Raw genomic sequence first — 21,341 nt, forward strand, 5'->3', positions numbered from 1 at the left:
CACTAACTACACTGAAAACCCTGCAACTATCCCATCACTATCACAAGTCCAGGTTCCCACTGCTGTTGATATCTCCCCACAACCTTTTTCACACTCCACCCCTCAAAAGCACATCATATCCCGTCCCTTTTACCACTCATGCTCTTGTATCTCCTCCCCCAACTACTTTTCCTCGATCCTCTAACGAGGTTGTGTTCAAAGTCCCTGATGCCCAACACTATGCACCAGAACCAACTTTCAAAGTCTCAGATTCATACTCTCCCGCTCCTCATTTTGAGCCTCCCGACGAAACTGAACAGCTTGCTAAGATAGTGGAGCAAGATGAGATGTCCAGGAAGGTTCTTAGAGCAGTCTTTAAGAAACATGCAAGGGATAGGGAGCCAGATGAGCGTGTCTTACAAAGACTTGTGTTTGTTTCCTGATGTCCAACTGCCTGCTGGGTTTAAGATGCCAAAGTTTGATTTGTATGACGGGCACGGAGATCCCGTGGTCCACTTGGGAGGTTACTGCAGTAAGATGAGAGGCGTCGGTGGGAAAGACAAATTATTGATGGAATATTTTAGTCAGAGTCTGAGTGGGGCAGCTCTGGAGTGGTACACCCGCCAAGATGCTAGCAGGTGGTACACGTGGGATGATATGGCTCAGGCCTTTGCCAGACACTTTCAGTACAATATAGAAATTGTCCCAGATCGCATGTCCCTCGCCAAGATAGAAAAGAGGCCTAATGAAAGCTTTAGCGAATACGGGCCCAGGTGGAAAGAGCAAGCTGCCAGAGTCCATCCTCCTATGGAAGAAAAAGAGATGGTCGAGTTCTTTCTTCAAGCTCAAGAACCAACTTACTTTGGGCATTTGATCACAGCTGTGGGTAGGCCTTTTAATGATGTGGTAAAAATGGGAGAAATGGTAGAAGATGGGCTGAAGTCGAGCAAGATCATGAGCTATTCTACTTTAAAAGCCACAACACAAGCAATTCAGAACGACACAGGAAGTTTGTTGGGTCAGAAGGAACACGATGATGTTGCCATGGTTGTTTCAGAGACACGACATAGACCAAAGGTCCTGCCTCCCCAATATACCCAGCCTCAACTCCAACCCCAAACCTATCCCCGAGCTCCACATAATCCACCTCAGTATTATCCTCCGAACAATGTCCGGTCATATGTCCCACCACCAGGTCACTCCCTATGGCGAGTGCCAGCACCGCATAATGCATTCTTGCCTTCACAACATTTTCGAGCACCTAACAACCCTAGAAAACAGGGGCAGGGAAGGGAACAAAGGCAAAGAAATAGTTTCACGCCAATTGGGGAGTCCTACACAAGCTTGTTTGAAAAGTTAAAGCATTTTGGCCTGCTTGAGCCGCTTCTCGGCTATACTCCAAACCCATATGCAAAAGGCTTTGATACTACTATATGATGCATGGACCACTCTAATGTCCAAGGACATAGCATTGAAGATTGTCGTTCTTTGAAAAGGGAAATAGAAAGAATGATTCAAGAAGGGGTAATTGTGATCAATGACAGTGACAGGGAGCATACGAATCCTCTTGGGAACTTGCGGACTGAAGTTAGTGATATTGAAGTTGTTAATGGTTTTGGCATTATTGATGTGGAACCCAGTGGCTAAGATGTCGTGCTCGGTAATTGGAAAGACGCTTCATCTCTTGGGTAGCTGGAGAGGAGTCTTTGTGGTTTATTTTGTTGTCATTTCTGTTGTCCGGGTTATTTTTAGGGTTGTAATCCGGATATTGTCTTATGATTCAAACCCTTCTATCCTTTTATTTTTCCTAGTTTATTTTTCGTAGTAACTCGTTTAGTATTGTCTAGTTTTGTTCCAGGGTTGTAACCCAGTTTATTTTGCTTGTTTTGTTGTTCAAACCCTTTCACCGTCTGTCTAATGCAATTTCCTGTTTTCTGTTATTCTTAGTCATTTTTGTTTAGTTCTCTTTTCCTTTTATAGTCTTTTTCCTGTTGACTCTAGTGACATGACATGCACTCGTAATTCTCAACTTGGTTTTAAAAGTCAGTTAGTCACGAAGTAATGAAACAACGTTGAAGATGTAGGGACATTGGAGGGAAATAAGTGAAGGCATTTTGAGATCACTTCAAGCCCGAATTGTGTGAAACTGGGGTAGGTGGAACATAAAAATACACTATTGAAATGCATCATGCTCCATCGGGTGAAGATAATGGCAAGTTTGCCCCAAATTTGTAGGGGGCGTTCGTGGTAATGAGAGTGAGGGTGTTGTCCAATGGGGCTTGGTAATTAACAGATGTAAAAGGCGAATGTGTGGATATGGTTATCAAGTCTAGTACAATCAAAAGATGTTACAAATATTTTCCTTGGTCTGTTTAATTGTGTAGTTTGCACTTGGCATGTTTTGGAGATTGGAATGACGAAGGCATTTTGTTCTGCTATATAAACACTTTATCCTCCGTTACCCCTTTTGAGCCTTATTTATTTTCTTTAATACCCCTCTTTCAGAAACAGTAGCAAAGATCAGAAACACAAGCATGAAAGATAAGTAAAGGAAAAGGAGAAAAGAAAAGAAAGAAAGAGAGAAAGAAAAGAAAAGAGAAAGAAAGAAAGAAAAAGAAAAAAAAGGAAAGAGAAAAGAAGAAGAAAAACAATAAAAAGAAAAAGAGAAAAGCAAAAGAGAATAGAAGAAAAAAAGAGGAAAAGAAGAAAGAAAAAACAACAAAACAACAAAAAGAGAAAAAGGAAGAAAGAAAAGAAAAGAAAAGAAGAAAAAGAAAAGAAAAATCACAACGATAGAGTAATCCCTATGTCATGAACTACGTTCGACCTGATTCCTTTTAAGGATATGTAGGCAGCCTCACGGTTCGGTCTCATCAAAATAAAAATTCAAAAGTCCACAAGCCAGAAACAGGGGCAGAAGTTGTGGTTGTTGTAAGAAATCTGATTCCGAAAGTTGTAATTTTGAACCCATGAATTTTTTTTTGAGCCTTTGACATCCTTTCTTTTTAACCCTATCCGAAAGCCCACGTTATGGTCCAAAGAAAGACCTTCCGATCAGTCTTCGAGAGATGTTAAGTCAAGCAGAGGAGGTAATTCATATCAGGGGCAATACTTTGGCCCAAGCAGAAAAATAATGATAATGAGAGAGTCTTATTGGTGAAAACCCTCATGGGCACCATAGGGCAGCGGGAGCTGAGAGAAATCCAAAAATGAGAGAGTCTTATTGGTGAAAACCCTCGCAGGCACCGTAAGGCGACGGTAAGTTGATATAAAGAACAGAATGAGAGAGGCTTGATGGTGAAAACCCTTCGGGCGCTACAAGTCGAATAAGGATTGTGAATCAGATTGGATAATCGGAGCATTGAAGTCCAGTTTCACGGTTCAGGGGTATAACAAGAGTTGAACATCAGGATTACTTGACAGAATAGGCCACAGGTGCATGTCATGGTCATTAGAGTTGGTATCAATATCTGATAGGTTTCTACTTTGTAGTTTTCTTGTTAGGAATCACTTCTTTCCTTCGTACTTTACTCTGTTCCTTTTGTCTTGTTTATTTCCTCTTCCTGAGTCTGTTTGGTCAAAATAATTGAGAAATGGCTTCAAATTTGCCACCAGCTTTTCAATTGCACAAAACGAGATCTGGCTAGCACGTCACAGTGTCATAAGTCAGGAAAGAACAACAAGCGCACTGAGTTGGTAACGATCAACATGCTTTGGGGTCCATGAGAAATACAAAGGTTTGGTATATTTTAATTCGTGAATAGTGCAACAGATAGAGGATGTTGTGTGAACGGGTCAAAGGTATTCTCTATGATGAGATCAACAAAGAAAGTGGTTAACCAGTGACAAGCGAGGTCTTCCAAGCAGAAATCAAAGTTATCATGACAAGTGAGGGAACAATAGACTTCAAGGCCAAGGCCAGTGATTTAAGTCAGGAAAAAAAATAGCATGTGCACTAAGTGGATGGCAATTAACGTGGTTTGGGATTCATGTGAAACACAAAGGTTTGGTAGACGTCAGTTCATGAACAATGCAATAGCTAGAGGGTATTGGGTCTGAACGGAGAAGAGGTATTTTCTGTGATAAGGATGACAGAGAAATTGGTTAGTCAATAAGCGAGCAATGTCTTTCAAGGTGAAATCAAAGTTATCATGGCAAGTGAAGGAGCAGCCACCGCAAAGTCAAGGCCACAAACCAACCACCATGTTTAAACTCACAAGTTTTCTTTGTATGAAACAGGGACGGAAGCTATGTTCATATCAAAGCTTGGAAGGTTGAAATTTTCAAGTGTAATGCCCCAATTCTGCTTATGCAAAGGCTATTGAGAAGATCACACATCACCCCTAGGAGATCACTTCCTAGTCTAGGTCTTTCGGGTTATATTTTTGCTTTAGGAGACGCACTTCCTAAATTGAGATTTTACCACTAGGAGACGCACTTCCTATTTGGTTCATTTAAGTTCATTCCTAGGAGATGCACTTCCTAGTTTGAGTAATTGAGATTTCACCCCTAGGAGATGCACTTCCTAGTCTGGGTAGTTCAGGTTATATTTTTGTTTTAGGAGACGCACTTCCTAAATTGAGATTTCACCCCTAGGAGACGCATTTCCTAGTCTGGGTAGTTCAGGTTATATTTTTGTTTTAGGAGACGCACTTCCTAAATTGAGATTTTACCCTCTAGGAGACGCACTTCCTAGTCTGGGTAGTTCAGGTTGTATTGTTGTTTTAGGAGACACACTTCTTAAATTGAGATTTTCTCCTAGGAGACGCACTTCCTAGTCTGGTTCATTTAAGTTCATTCGTGGGAGACACACTTCCTAGTTTGAGTCATTGAAGTTTCACCCCTAGGAGACGCACTTCCTAGTCTGGGTTTTTCAGGTTATATATTTGTTTTAGGAGATGCACTTCCTACATTGAGATTTTCCCTAGGAGACGCAATTCCTGGTTCCACGCACTAAAGTTATACCCTTAGGAGACGCACTTCCTAGTCTGGGTTTTTTAGGATACACTTTCAGGAGACGCACTTCCTAGTTTGGATCGTATGAGTTTTAGTCACTGAAGTTCTCACCCTTAGGAGATGCACTTCCTAGTCTCGGTCATCTAAATTCATTCCTAGGAGACACACTTCCTAGTTTAAGTCATTAATGTTCCACCCCTAGGAGACGCACTTCCTAGTCTTGGTATTTCAAGTTATATTTTGGTTTACAATATTGCTAACAACTCACAAATCTTCCTAGTGCAAACTGGAGGCAGAAAATTTTCTTTGTTTTGTCTATTTTGTTGAAATCAAGAGCCCCGCCTGGAGAGCAGGGAATACATTCGAGTTTAACAATCAGGAGCCCGCCTGGAGAGCAGGGAATACATTTCAAGTTAGCAGTCAGGGGCCTCGCCTGGAGAATAGGGTTAGTTTTTACTTTAGTCAAGCTTAGTTTATTTTTCCTAGTCTATTCTTTAGTTTAATTTCATCATTGCATCAATAGTACAAGTGGTTTACAATTTTGCTAACAACTCACAAATCTTCCTAGTGCAAACTGGGGCAGAAAAATTTCTTTGTTTTGTCTATTTTGTTGTAATCAGGCACCCACCTGGAGAACAAGGGGAAACAGCTCAAGTTTCTAGGGAAAGCAATTTTGAAGGAAGACAGTTCAAGTTTCAGGGGAAATGGTTCAAGGTGCAAGGGAAAACAGTGTCAAGTAACAAGAGAAGACGGTTCAAGTTCAACAGTCAGGCATCCACCTGAAGAAAAGGAAAATCATCTCAGATTGCAATTCAAGTCAGCAACCAAAGAATCTCGTGGCAAGAATGCGAGTCAACAGTCCGAGGTGATCAACAGAAGTTAGTCACAATAAAGAAAAAGATAGAAAGGTAAGAAGTGAATCCAAATGCAGAAGTTAATGAAAGATGTGAACTGATTAAGACATGGTGGAAGTCACAAGCACTATATGTCCGGTCTTGATCCAAAATCTGAAGAAGAACGAGCTAGCACCTGCAACTGGCAAGCGTTAAGGTTCAAATCTAAAGTCTGCATGAAGAACCAGTCAAGGCTCAAGATCAAGCTTCAGAAGACTTATAGATATGAATCTTGTAACTCGTAGTTAATAGGCTTAGATAGTTTTTTTCATGTTTTGATTTTGATGTAATAGCAGGACTGCGGACCGGAACCTCGACGGAACGGCACCTCGAGCGGCTCTCCACCTCGGTATACTCCATCATCTTACTCATCTCTAAACTACACGTGGCCTGATTCCTTTATAGCCAAGGATATGTAGGCAGCCCAGATACCAGGGCACGGTCGCATTCCCTTTCTCTCTCAATTTTAGTCTCTCCAAATAAGGGTCGGGTCAAAAAACTTGTCTAGTCAGTCTTTGTCTGAAAACTCTGTACGTTTCCAGTCAAAGAGGGGCAGCTGTAGACATGTGATTTTTGACCCTCCCCAAGATTTTTCATATGTTAGCGCGTAAATATTTAATTTAGGCATAATATAGATATTTTAAGTAATTTTGACTCTTTTACTTTATTTTATTACAAGAAAACAAAAAATCACAAAAATAGGTTCATTAATGTTTTGTAGTCATTTTTAATCTAAAAAAATCTTTAAAAAATATATGCAAAAATAGTATCGTATTTTTATTTTAATATGATATTTGAAAGTACCAAAAACAGATTTGTTTTAATGGTTAGTTTTATTTTAATAATTATTTGAATAGTAGGATTAATTAATAAATGGGCCTGTATTTTTAATCTCGTTCGCATCGAAAGAATAGAGCTTGGGCTCGAGCAACCCATCTTTAGGCCTAATTTTGGACATAGCCCACAATTGCCAAGCCCATAATTCCTAGGCCCATACCCCTTAACCTAAAACCCTACCCAAAACCTAGACTATAAAAATAAAAAGGAACAAAAAGAACGGGGAATGCAAAAAAAAAAAAGCAGAACAAAAAGTTGCGCCTGTTCGATAACAAAAGAACGAAACAAAACACGCTGAAAAATTGAACGAAAAAGAGAACGGAAAGAACAAAAGGAACGAAGAGAATGAATGGGGGAATTAACGAAGAGAAAGGCTGAAAACGAAAAGAACGAGAAAAAATAACAAAAAGGGCTGAGCAAAAGTTGAAAAAAAACTACACAGATTTTGGAAAAAGACCCCACCCCCACCCCGTGTCGTCTTCTTCACTACCCTCTGCACGTCGTTTGTTTCAATAGAGACCCCCCCTGCTTGCCCATCGTCTTCTCCAAACGACCCAGCTCTCTACATCGACCAAACCAACGACCCTCACCCCTTGAAACCTCATCTCCTTCACACCACCCCAGCAACCAGAACACAAACGACCCCCGCCCTGTTGAGTCGTCTGCTTCAACAACAACAGCAGCCGGAACAAAAAACAAAAGCTGAAATGACGCACACAGCCACACACACACGCACAGAAACGAGAAACAGTTGGACGCACATACAGACGGAACCAAATCTGACCGAAAATGTTTGATTCCGACGACTTGTCATAGAATCCGGTGAACCAGGTTCGAACCCAGCGGTAAACCTAGCTCCAAAACTCCCTGAAACTAACCCAAATCAGTGCGAAATTCAGCTCGGAAATGCTACCCAAATCCAGGTCGAGTGAATCTGTTCAATTCCGTCAAGGTGTTCGTTGATACGCTGTCCGAGATTCCGTCTGTTTTGAATTTCCGGCGAGGTTTAGGTGCTGCTACATTTTGTTTGAGTCCGTGTCTGTTATTCGAGCATCGAAACAGTGCTCATGTGTGAAGTTGTGTTTCATCGAAAGTTCAGGTTCATATTTCTCAATTCGCTTCTTCTGTCAACCTGATTAATCTTAATTTAGTGTTCAGATGATATGGATTTGGTTTTTGAATGAAACGCGAGCTATGCCCAGATTCTTATTTATGGTTTTGAACAGCATTCAGTTGTGGCCTGGCTGTCATAACTTGATTGCTATCGTTTTGAAGTTGCATTGTATTTGCAATTATGATGTTAGTAATTATCACATATTATCATTTGGACGTTTGGATTATTTTGAAACTCTACTCTTTTGAGTCTAGTTACATGTTTGTTTGAAAACTTTTTATTAGATGGCATCACAAATAGTTGTTTGCAACCTGTTGGAAACGGCCTTGGCCATGTGGTGGAATCCTTTATTCATTGCAGATTCGTTTAGCAAGTGTGAAGGCTTGTTCTGCTTCTCGGTTTTCTTTGTAGCAAGCAACACAGATTGCTCTTTGCCTCTAGCTGTATAGTCACAGTTTCGTTGTAATTTCGAATTTTCCCGCTTAGTTATTTGCTCGTATGTTTACTCGAATTGGTTATAGCTGAACACGATGTTGTCACAATATAGATATTGGGTTGTTATTCATCAACTGAACTACGTCAAATTAGATTAAAGGGGCTTGGGTGTGCATTTCATGTGACCCTACCATAATTTTGAATATTAAAAAGTAAACATGCTAAAATCCGGGGGTGCATTTCATGTGACCCGGTTCTAATGACAACAAGGTTAAATAGAGCGTGTCGTGTACCACGGGTGCATTTCATGTAGCGTGGCTTGCGATATGGTTTAAATAACTTTGAATTAATTCTTTAAATAAGTAAAAGCGATTTTCAAAGGTTAAAACGCACAAAGGTCCGAAAGTGTTTTAAAATCAAACAATTAGGCCAATAATAACAGTTAAGCGACCGTGCTAGAACCACGGAACTCGGGAATGCCTAACACCTTCTCCCGGGTTAACAGAATTCCTTACTCGTATTTCTGGTTCGCGGACTATAATACAGAGTCATATTTTCCTCGATTCGGGATTCAACCGGTGACTTGGGACACCATAAATCTCCCAAGTGGCGACTCTGAATCTTTTAACAATAAATCCCGTTTCGATTGTCCTTTAATTGGAAAAACTCCCTTTTATTTATACTCTCCCGGGGGTGTAGATAGAATAAGGAGGTGTGACAGTCAGCATGGTGCATCACATACAACATGTGCATTGGCATGTAGAAGTAGATGAGTTATATTCTTCATAGTATTCAGATTTGATCTATTTTATTGTTTTGAGTTATCTATTGAACTTGAAAGCACGCTTACGTTTCTATACTATTATTTCTATATTGAATTGTGTCGGTTAAGTTCGTCACTACCTTTCAGTCCAAAGGTTGAATTTATTACTTATTGAGTTGGTTGTGCTCATGCTACACCCTGCACCTTGTGTGCAGATCCTGGTGCTTTCGGTCCCCGCGGCTGCTGATTGAGGAGTCACGATCTCAGAGACTATCGAGGTAGATGCATGGCATTCGCAGGCCTTGACTCTTCTTCATTATCTTTATCTGTATTTCAGTTCTTATTCCTTAGATAATGTAGTAGACTGTATTCCGGTATAGATGCTCATGTACTCGGTGACACCTGGTTTTGAGATAGATTGTATTGTTTTGCGGATTTATTTCTGTTCCAAAAAGGCTTTTCTTAAATATTAATTGCTTCCGTCTATATTTTTTAAACCTTTTACTGTATTGAGATGGTTGAGTAGTGGCTTTCTAGTTCCACGATAGGTCCCATCACGATGGTTAGTTTTGGGTCGTGACAATTATATTATGTTTGGTTAATAGTATAAATTTATCCTGGGATAAATTTGTCGTCAATCAAACAAAGTATAAATTTAATTCTACACTTTTATCTCACCTTATCCACGTACAAAACAACCCCTTAACTTACGGGTTAGAATTATTGTTACTATATATAATTATAAGAGTGCTAATAACTAACGCACTTATTTCACGACTTACTCCTCCTCATCATCAAATTGTTTGATGGAAATACTTAAAATAATTAGTAATGTTGTAAGAGTGTAAAATAATTAAGATTGAGAAAAGTGACTCACGTAATAAGTTATATGATGAGTCATGACTTATAATGGGGGATTTTATTCTTTCCCATTATAAGCCTCATTATAATTGGAAAGATTAAAATTCCCCATTATAAGTCATGACTCATCATATAACTAATTATGTGAGGCATTAAATTATATTTGCGTAGATAGAAAAATGTATTGAATCTCAAACATATTTGTATATATTAAATTGTATTTGTGTGTGGGGGAGAATTCTTGGAGCTAAACTTGTATCTTGTTGCCACCATGTTTCTTCTTTTTCTTCGAACCTCCAATTCTTTCAACTAAGATAAAGTTGTAGGGTGGTGGCTGGAGAAAAAGTTTTGTTTGCCAATAAGGCAAGATATATAACTCTAGAAAGTTTGTTAGCACCCAATTTGTGTTTTATGCACGATTTCTCATATACATAACTTATGAGTTTGGACTTTGGAGCTTTTATTAGCAGTTTAGCACCCTTTTCATGCCTGAGAATTGAGAAGTATAAAGAAGAAAAGGATAACAGAAATGAAAGGGAAAACAAGGTGGCATGACAATTTTTGGGTACTGAATAAGCCTTTCAGTGTAAATATTCCTATTTTGAAGTGTGTCACATAGTTGAATTCAATTATGAGTAGTACATTATTATTATTATTATTATTTTTTTTTTTTGGTGACAAGTATTTCAAAGCTTAGATATAAGCTTAATTACTAGAAGCATATTAGAGTCAATAACGTTGTCTGGTGAATAATGTTTACGAACCATTTCTTGGTTCTGTCTCTAAAGGATAATCTTTTAACGAATTATTATCATTTAAACGATCTTTCGATCCCCCTTTTCTTCTCACTACGATTTATGCACAATAGTTTTTGTTTATTGTATTATGCAACAATTTTTCATCATTCAACTATTGAGATAATAGTTTAATTTGTACATGATAATTAAAATGCATCCTATCAGCAATACAAATTTTGTGATAATTTGTAAAATACATATGCTTGTGACAAGTAGGATAAATAATATAAAAAAATATGTGAATTTTTCTTACTAATATTATAAAGTGAATTTTTTTTATTATTACTTTTTTCTTGATTTATTTCAATATTGGAAATGTGCTTATCAATTAATTTGTTTATTGATTCAAGAAAAAGTTGGGTATTAATTCTGCAATTTTAATGATAGATAAAAATTGATCGATGTATAATCTTTAAATGAATAATTTTAGAAAATAATGGAATTTACATATTAATAGAGTATTTCTTCTTTCTAAAATTTGAAAAATATTTGTTGGCAATTCGAATTTGTAAATATTATTTATTTTATTAGGACTAATTTTTATTTCTGGAGTTACTTTCTTTTTCTCTTTTGTAATATTGACGCTCTTACTGGATCTGGTGGGGATTTTTTTAATTATATCCAACAATAGTTTAACGCTAGTATTGGCGGTATAAAATGTCCCTACAATAAAGACTGATATCGCAAAAATATAGCAAAAATGGTCGATGTTTGTGGCTTACCTTTTACTTTTCCGTCTCACTCTACTTTTGTGCATTATATACAAGACTCTGATAATCTTGCTTTTCAAAAAAAAATTAAAATCACAGTTAGAAATGAAGTTTTTCAAATTTCAAAGTGACTATCTTCAGTATATACATTGTGTATTGATCACGCCCAACTATGCCGTATAAAAGGACAATGCAGACGTTGCAAATATAACCTGAGTATTTATGCCCAGAGTCGAATCCACAGAGAATTAACCTATCAATTACTTTCGTTGGACTTACTAAATTCTTTAGAATCAACTTCCCCAAACGTTGTGAATAACAGTTGATGGTATATTTAATAACTAAGATTGAAAGTCAATAAACAGTTGTAAACTAAATATGCTTAAGTTGTGAACAATAATGAGAAGGTTCTAAGGTAGTGATTTCCCCTATTGATGGAATCCCTTATGTTTATGTTTCATATAGATTTACCAACACATCTCTATCAACCATGAACACTCTTTTTACCATGAATCTCTCCCGAGTAATCACGATAATTTACTAGACGCACTCTCCCGAGATACGCTAGCTGGCTTTGTTTATTACAGTTCACTTTAGATTGCACCCAAGACTTCGTTATCCCTAATCCCGCCTTTAAACCCGCAGTTATAGATCCCTCTTATACTTTGGGAGTGATGTTGTTCAACAATTACCTAAATATGCACTCTCTCCCGAGTTATGCATACTAAATAGGCACAGCTAATTGAGGATCCTGTCAATTAACTACATCAAGCACGTAGTTGAACAAATAGAGATTAAACTGGCAAACTATATTAACATAATCAAGAAGTTCATCCTTCAATAGGTTCATCAAAACCCTAGACAAAGGATTTAGCTACTCATGACATTGGGTAAATAAACTATGAAAATATTCATGATCAAAATTGCCAGAAAAATAAAGAGAAGAAGAAAATATGATGTTTTGGGTGATCTCTCACACTTGTTTTTCTTGCCAAAGTACTCTAAAAACATTCCATGCCTCCCTTGGGCGAGTTCTATTATTTAATATAGGGTTTTGAGCTAAAGATCCCGTGTTTCACACTTCAGTCCCTCAATTTTTTGCTTCCTATCGCGGTCCTACCGCGGTTACGCCAGGAACGCGGCCAACTAGCCTCTCAGAATCCGCAACAACCTTCTGCCGCTGTCCGACCGCGGTCACGCCGGGACCGCGGCAGTCCATCTCCAGTTCTGGTTTTGCTGCCTTTGCGTGGTGCACTTAGCGGATATTGTAAGATTGGCCTCTTTTTCTCCGTAATTGATCCCAAAAGTACTCCATAGACTGCTTTTATTGTATATAGCCTGCAAAGCATGAAAAGCACTAATCAGAGCATTTTGTTATCACTTTTTACCATAAAAACTATACAAGAAGGTGGTTCTTTAGGGCCTAATTATAGTCCAATTCACCTATTATCAACACCCCACACTTAAATCTTTGCTCGTCCTCGAGCAAGTTGAACCACACTTCTAGGCCTAATCGTTCAATGTATTACCCAGTTTATGTCACACCCGCCATTATAAAAGAACAATTTAAGCAGTGCAACAGCCTCACCTTAGATGAAGACTCTAATGTCATGCCACACTCGTGCTTACTCTAGTTACTCTAAACATAGGTGAAAACTTGCTTTTTCTTCCTGAGTCACATGCCCTCACATCACATTTCTGAGAGAAGTTCCACACATATAAAATCAAGCAACAAGGAACTATAGATAGAACGTACCCACTCACTCTCAGCAAAGAACATTCACATGCCACACAGATACATCATAAGCTTGCCCTTAGTGTAATACTCTACTAATCAAGTTGTTCAAGGTCTTTATTTGGTTATAATGTAGGCTAAGGGACGGGTAGGATATATTTGGATATAGTGACTAACCTCCCTAAGCACTTTTAATACAATCGTTCCCTTTATTCCAATTTCCATGTTCAACCCAATCATTCTTCCACACTTGTTTCATAGGCTACCCCCACTTTTCTTTAGGTGCAACTGGCCTCTTTTTTTTTCTTTTAATAGCCATTGCACCATTCAAGTATTTTCCTAATTTTTCTTTTCCCACTCCGTTACTACCCCACACTTTGACTTTTATATGCTCTTTAACGATTCAAGTGCTTCTAGGATGTACAGGTTCAAACAGTCAAACTATTCAAACACAGGGATGTAGGTTATTGTAAGGTTATCAAAGAACATGTTTCAGGCTCGAAGGGGTTAACTATGGAAATATGTACGGGTGGATTCATAATTATACAGGCTACACAAGGAAATGCCTCAATCATATCTAAGGCCAAACAACTTCTATTTCGCTTTGCAAACACATAGGGCAAGTTCTAGGTATCGCATGCAAGCACAGAATATAAGTATTATCTCACACACACTTGGCATGTAACTCATTCCGAATTAGTCTGTCAACACAGTCACGTGAGGGTTCAAGAAAGACAAGGTGTGCAGAATTAAGGCATAAAATTACGAGTCTACAAACGAGCCTAGACGTCGCACCCTTAAGTTCATTTTAGTTATTTGCAGGTGTGTACATTATGGGTTGCATTCTTGCCCTCGCCCATCTTAGTCCAATAGAGTCCTAAGGGTCCTAAAAATATTAAAGAAAAATCTACCTAACCCGGTTCAAGAAAAGCCCTTGGAAAAGAACCGTGGTCAAAAGAAAAACCAAGGAGGAATTACTACACTACCTAAAAAGAAAAATAAAATAAAAAAATCTAAATGGACTACTTCCCTCAAGAGTACTGTCCAAGTGGTCTGTCTTCAGGAAGAGTCTCCTACATTTATTTATTTTATTTTTATTTTTTTTAAACCCAACTTTGACCCTCAAGAGACCCGTCGACAAGTGTCCGTCGTTGGGCCAAGTCAGTTACTTCTAAGGTGAGTACAACCAATTATACACAACAACAAAGATATAGAACTACAACATACTCAATGTATATGTACACTAACAATGCACCACTAAATCAAGTCTCCCACCCCACACAAAACGAATATGGCATGTCCCCATGTCATAACACAAATAAAGTGGAGAAGGGTAAGAAGACTTCCCTGAGCATCAGTCGGAGTCGGAGACGGTGCTGGGATCTACATGACAAGCCCTCCCCAAAGCACGGAACCAAGCTATCATCCGGCTCTCAGACCTGGCCTGTCGCTGAGACATGGCATCCATACGCACATGCAGGCCATCCACCGAGGAGCGAAGATCTGCCACCTCTTCCTCCAAAGAATGCAACATGGGTCGGTTGGACTGCGATCTAGAGAACCCTGCCCCAGTATAGGGTCGCCGAGAGGATCCGGCTCCATCATAGGATCTCCTGGATGGTGCCATGGGTGTTGGGGCATCATCCTCATCATCAAGCTCAATGGTTGTGGGTGCATCTCTGCCCACTGTGATCTTTGAAGCTCTAAATGCCTCTTTTGCGGGAAAAGCTCCATCTGTAGGATTGGTAGGGACACCATCTAGCAGACACAACCTCTTCACAGGTGAGGGGAAGTAAAACCCCTTAGATAGCAGAGGTGACTGAAGGATCATTTCATCTCCAATAATTCTCGCCATATCAAGGTCTTTCTTGGTGACAAAGCACCACACCAATAGAGCCCGTAGGTGGTTCACATCTGTCGTGTTGCCCGTGGGCAATAACTGGCTGCAAATAATGGTGAACCAGCACTTAGCCCCATGTGTGAATGACTTGGAGTGAAGGGTAATGTTTTCCTGTAGCTAGATTGGTCGACCCCCAGCGCAGATTGTCTCAATCATAGTGTCCCAAGTGACCCCTTGGGCGTTGTGGTAATGATCAATGTCACCAGGGAACTAGGGCAGCTGCAAGACCTGGTGAATCTTCAGAATTGAGGCATCTACCACCCTTCCCCGCACAATCATAGACCGACACAAATTTTTCGGGCAGTTCGCGTAGAACTCCCGGACTATTATTGGGTTTGTCGTCTCAGGTTCATCAAACAAGAACTCCATCTCTATGAAGGGTACGATGGCATCACTTACGGATTTTGCATTGTCTTCCCCATGTACTACGATCTCTTGCCTATCCTACTCGAATTTGACCATCTGATGTAATGTAGAAGGCACTGCTTTGGCGGTGTGGATCCAGGGTCACCCCAACAGAAGATTATATGACACTGCCACGTCTAACACTTGAAATTCCATGGTGAACTCGACTGGACCAATTGTTAATTCAAGTATGATGTCACCCACTGTGTCTATACCACCACCATCAAACCCTCGAACATAGATGTTGTTCTTGTGAATCCTGTCACCATCGACCTTCAGTTTGTTCAATGTGTCCAAAGGACAGATATTGGCACTGGACCCATTATCAATCAGTACTCGAGTGACTACCGAGTCTTCACACTTCACAGTCAAATAAAGGGCTCTATTATGTTCTATACCCTCCACGGGCAACTCATCGTCTGACAAAGTGACCCTGTTGACCTCAAAAATCTTGTTTGCTATTTTCTCCAGATGGTTCACAGAGATCTTATCCGGAACATGGGCTTTATTTAGAATTTTCATCAATATCCGGCGGTGCTCGTCTGAATGGATCAACAATGATAACAATGAGATCTTTATCGGGGTCTTCCTCAACTGCTCCACAATGAAGTAATCTTGCACCTTCATTTTCTTTAAAAATTCTTCCGCCTCTTCCTCGGTAACTGGATTCTTTGTCGCTACTAGATTGGCCCTTCTTAACTCTGCGGGAGCAAAACACCTTCCCGAACGAGTTAACCCCTGTGCCTCACATGTTTCCTCCACAACTTCCTTCCCCTTATGCATTACTATTACTTGACCGTAGCTCCATGGCACAGCTTTCTCGCTGATTATTGGAAACTGCATTACTGGCCTAATAACAATTGGTCCTGTGCATGCCCCCTTCACAGCTACTGGCTTGCTTGATATCCCTTGCACCGTTACTTTGACCGGCTCTGGATTCTTGGCAACATCAGACGAACTCTTCCCTATCACCACCACTGGCTTGCCTTCTACCCTTTCCGACTATACTACTGCTTTTCCACTGATCAACTTTTCTTTCGGACTGGCACGGATCATCATTACCGTTTGTGAGGGCTTCTTGAGCTTCCCTCCTTCGTACACTAGTTCGATCATGTGGGCTTCATGGTGTGCCGGCAACAGGTTCTGATTGATGTTAGGTGCCTCTGGTTCCTGGACCTCGATCTTATTTGTGTCAATGAGATCTTGTACGGTAGTCTTCAACTTCCAACACTTCTCAGTATCATGCCCGGGAGCCCCCGAACAATATTCACAGCTTATCGAGTGGTCTAGATTTTTGGGAAGGGGATTTGGCAATTTGGGCTCCACAGGACTCAATAGGCCTAACTGCCTCAATTTGTGGAACAGAGTATTATAAGTTTTTCCCAGCGGAGTGAATGTTCTCTGCCTCTGCATCCTTTCATTCCTGAAGGTCTGATTCCCACGGAAGTCTGGTCCCGAAGGATTCCTGTAGGCCCTTGGTGGTGGATATGTGTTTTGTGGAGGTGGATATTTTTTTGTGGGGGTGGATATGTATTCTGGGGAGCCAGCGCATGCCATTGCGGGCGAGCTGGAGGCTGGGTGTAAGTTTGGGCGTGATGGACAGAGAAGTGTGGCTCTTGTGGTGGGTAGTAGGGCTTTGGAGGGCCGTATGGAATGTGTGGGCAATTTGAGATGATGGGGTATAGGTTGGTAGTGAGGGGGGGCCTCTGGATCTGGACCAAGTATCTGCCTCGACTGTTGTGACATCTTCCTTTTTCTTCTTTCCGAGCGCACCTCCCGTGCCGCTCTGGATGGCCAGAGTGGTTGCTTTAATCGCCGAATAGCTCAAGATTTTGTTAGACTTAAGTCCCTCTTCAATCATACCGCCCATTTTTACTACTTCGTTGAAAGATTTGCCAACTGACGTCACCAAGTGACCAAAGTAAGTTGGCTCTAGAGTATGTAGAAAGTAGTCCACCATTTCCCCCTCTCTCATCGGAGGATCAACTCTCGCTGCCTGTTATCTCCACCGGAACCCAAATTCTCTAAAGCTCTCTCCCGGCTTCTTCTCAAGTTTCAGCAATGTGAGACGGTCAGGGATGATCTCAAGGTTATATTGGAAGTGACCTGCGAATGCTTGTGCTAGATCGTCCCAGGTGTACCACCTGCTCGGATCCTGTCTTGTGTACCATTCCAGTGCAGACCCACTTAGACTTTGACCAAAGTAAGCTATTAGCAGCTCATCTTTACCACCTGCTCCTCTCATCTTGTTGCAAAAATCACGCAGATGTACCATTGGATCATCGTGCCCCTCGTATAGATCAAACTTTGGCATCTTGAACCCTGCCGGCAATTGAATGTCGGGGAATAGGCACAGATCTTTGTAGGCCACACTGACTTGGTTGCCTAACCCATGGATATTCCTGAAGGACTGCTCCAGGCTTTTAAACTTTCAAAGCACTTCGTCTTGCTCTGGGCTCTTAGCCGGCTTTTAAGTCTCTACCGGTATCTCGAAGTGAGTATTATAAGTATGAGACTCGGGTGCTTTGAAGGTTGGTTCAGGGGGGTACTATTGGTTATCGTGAGCCTGAAACAACGGCTCGCTAGATGATCTTTGCAGCATGGCTAGTGGGGGTGCCACGAAAACAGGAGCATCTGGTTGAGGAGGGTTCTGATTGGGTTGTGAAGCTTGGGGATCATAGGCGTTTCTTCCCTGATAGTATTGGTGACTGGGGAAGCTTGTCGAATGGGCGTGGGAAGGTATTCCGGCGTGTGTCCTGGTGGGAGAGTGGGAATAACGGGAGGGTTAGGCACTTTTTGTACCCTAGCTAAAGCTAGCTGCATTTCTTTCATCTCCTGTCTCATCTTATCCATTTCCTCCTTCAGCATTTGATTCTCCGTCCTTTCATCCCCGAGACTTTGGTCTGAACTAGTCATGCTTTTTAGTACGGGCCCTTTGGATCTTGTTTGGTAATGGTAATCTGCCAGAACTTTCTAACAAACTATCTGGTTCGAAATCTCTGGAAGGGCAACAAACTTGTTAGCGTTAGAGTTCAACACATATTGCAATTTCACGTTGGGGAATGCAATGTTCCTAGACAGTTTAACCATTTCTAACATGTCTTTACTTCGACTGCATGCGTCATTCCGGCTTGCCTTGTTTAAGTGTTTCCAAAACTTTCTTTATCTCTCTTTTTATTTCTTTTTTTTCCTTCTTTCTTTTCCTTTCTTTTATTTACTTTGCCTTTTTTTTCTTTTTAGTGGCGGTCGAATCTTATGTGGATTGCCTACGTATCATGTCCCCGCATGAATCACACCGGGCATAGTTCTGCCCTATAAGTGCGAAAAGTAAAAAGATAATTTTTGGAAATTTTTGATTTTTCACTAATAAACATTCTATTACAAACCAGATGCTTTTTTGGAAAGGAATATAACATACTCGAAACCCAACCAAATACGAACTCAATAACTACTGACAGACTCTGACGCGAAAGAAAGAAAGACACTAACAAACAACAAACTCTAGGAAAAGGAAAAATGCAGATTCAAACTATGAACACATTAAAGTTTCAAATTTGGGTGCCCGCGGGGCGTCATTCGGCCACGCCACGGGTTTAGGTGTAAGGTTCCTTTCCAGCTGCTCCAATTCATACATGATTTGCTTCACAAATATCGTCACCCCCGAGAAGAAGGTAGTACGGGTCATGTTTTCACACTTCCGACATTTCCTGGTAATAGCACGAGCAACAGTCAGAATCTTGTTCCTGGTTTGGTCTTTTTCTAGGAGTAGGTGTTCTATCTGATCCCCTCTAGCCTTCGAAACCCGAGAATCATGCAGATGTTGTTTTCGTAACTGCTGCATTTCATCTTCCATCGAAGCCATCAAATCATAGCACTGTTTACTCTCGGTTTCAAAAGCCTTGGCTTGTTTAGCCGCCTTGCTCTCGAGGGTGTTCACCTTCCTTTTTAGACTGAAAATGGTCTTTTCATAATCTTTCCTTGCCTATTGTAAGTACATTGCGCGCTCTTTTGTTCTCTTTGCCCATTGTGCCTGGAGTTGTGCTAAGGTATCCTCAGATTTCTTCAAATCGTCCCGGCACTCACCGATTTCCTTTTCCAATCCTTTTATTAACCGCTCATCCGACCGACTCCTTTGTTGTTTGTCAGCATCTCTCCTCATTTGTCGGATTTGGGCTTTCAGCGCCTCATTTTCTTGGGCCAATTTGCTCTTTTCTCCCCGATCGGCATCAACTTGCAGACTATTTTCAAATTCCAGGTCTCTAATCTGTTGCCTCATCTTGCCTATTTCTGCCCTGTAACTCTCTTCTTTAGCCAACCAATCATATTGTTCTTGCGACGCCTGGACGAACTCCTGTAGATGGGGCCTCTTGGCCGGTCTCCCAAACTCGATTTCTTTCCTAAACCAAGCAAGGTATCCCGGCGAAACTTCACCTTTGGACTGATCACGTACACTTGTATTGGCTGTTAAGTATTGACACTCGTTCCAAATTTGTCGGACTGCTGCTTCAGGAAACTGTCCGTTGGGCCCGATCTCGACTACTTGGCCACTAAGATCTTCACCTTTCGGGACTATTTGGCATCTCCCCAACTGTCTCAAGACTTGATATGGGGCATAGGGCTGAATACTCCGGAGTCCCATCAAAAGGAAATGGGGTCCAGTGGCTGGCATATATATGATTTCATCCACAGGAAACCATCCTAGTGTCCACTGTATTTGGCTGGCGGTGAGGGTCCGAAAGAATGATGTCCACGCCGTAACTCCCTCGGGTAGACTGACCCCCTTGATTCTTATGTAGAACTCTTCTATGCAAGTTTTCTTCGAGGAACCATAACTCAAGAGCTGGGAACGGTGGCAGAGATGCTCAGTCATCCATATTTGTAGCAACAAGTTACACCCCTCGAAAAAGTTCCCTCTGGCTTTGCAGGCTGTGAGAGCTCGGAAGATATCAGATACTATCATAGGCGCAAGAGTGCTTTTATCTTGAGTGAGCAAGGTATTGACGACCCCGGCTATTTTCAGATCAATGTTTCCGTCTTTCCTTGGAAATACCAAAAGGCCCAAAAAGGTTATCATAAAAGCCACTCGTCTATGCTCGTCCCATTTCTGACGGTTACTTTTGCTGCATAACTTGTTACCCGGGTTGTTGAATCCTCCGACATGACTGTATCTGTCGTATATGAAGCGCGGATTACAAAAACCTGCTGCCAGATCTGGGTTATGGACCGTCCTGGGTATCTTTAACGAATCTAAAAACTGATGCACAGTGACAGCTCTTGGAGCAACCAGGTATTTTTGCCTCAACGGAACTTCAGCATTTCCGATGTACTCGGCTATTTCCTCCAAAGTCGGAGTGAGTTCGAAATCAGAGAAGTGGAAAACATTGTGTGCCAGGTCCCAGCAGGTGACCAAAGCTCTTATGATATCCCCCTGTGGCTGGATTTCCAATAAACCCGTAAGACCTTTTAGATATTTCTTGACCTCATCTTGCCCTTCACCACCTAAATCATCCCACCATAGCCGCAACTTGAAAGGGATTTTAGTCATTATTGAAAAAGGTTCATTTTGCATCGTGCTCATCCTGCACATTTATCAAAGTGATTAAGAAATAAAATTTATTTGACTCAAAAAATTGACTATTTTTTAATTTTTCACAGATTAAAAGGAAGATCCGGCTCCGCACACGGCTTTTCAGCACTTCGGGAACGAAGATTTTAAAGCTGGGTGAGTCAACCGGTTCAAAAATCCAAAAATGACTAAAAGTGGCCGTTTATGCAAAGTCAGCCTTCCGGCGTCCCTTTCGGGAACATTCGGCTATTCCTGCCAAAAATGGCATCACCCGACTTATTTATGTTGACAATTAAAATTTGACATTTTTTGGCTATTTTTGTAAAAGGGGAGGTTGGACCCGATGAGGGTTGCCTACGTATCTCGCACCCTGTGATAATCAAACCGGCG

At 40.9% G+C, this 21,341-nt stretch overlaps 1 protein-coding gene across 1 annotated transcript; it reads left to right on the top strand.

The window, feature by feature from the left end:
* The first annotated feature begins 447 nt into the window (after positions 1-447).
* On the top strand, positions 448-1,626 carry LOC138875932 (uncharacterized). Its single transcript, XM_070154811.1, has 2 exons — positions 448-1,174; positions 1,442-1,626. Exons 1-2 carry the CDS (start codon positions 448-450, stop codon positions 1,624-1,626), a joined length of 912 nt encoding a protein of 303 aa, XP_070010912.1.
* Positions 1,627-21,341: the final 19,715 nt, after the last annotated feature.

Source organism: Nicotiana sylvestris, chromosome 8 (genome assembly GCF_000393655.2).
Source record: "Nicotiana sylvestris chromosome 8, ASM39365v2, whole genome shotgun sequence".
Taxonomy (NCBI): domain Eukaryota; kingdom Viridiplantae; phylum Streptophyta; class Magnoliopsida; order Solanales; family Solanaceae; genus Nicotiana; species Nicotiana sylvestris.

What these genes read in the sequence shown, in the direction of transcription:
- LOC138875932 (XM_070154811.1), top strand. Translation starts at nt 448, where the DNA reads ATGCCAAAGTTTGATTTGTATGACGGGCACGGAGATCCCGTGGTCCAC. An exon ending in GTCATATGTCCCACCACCAG is followed by an intron (nt 1,175 to 1,441) that starts GTCACTCCCTAT and finishes CTAATGTCCAAG; the next exon opens with GACATAGCATTGAAGATTGT.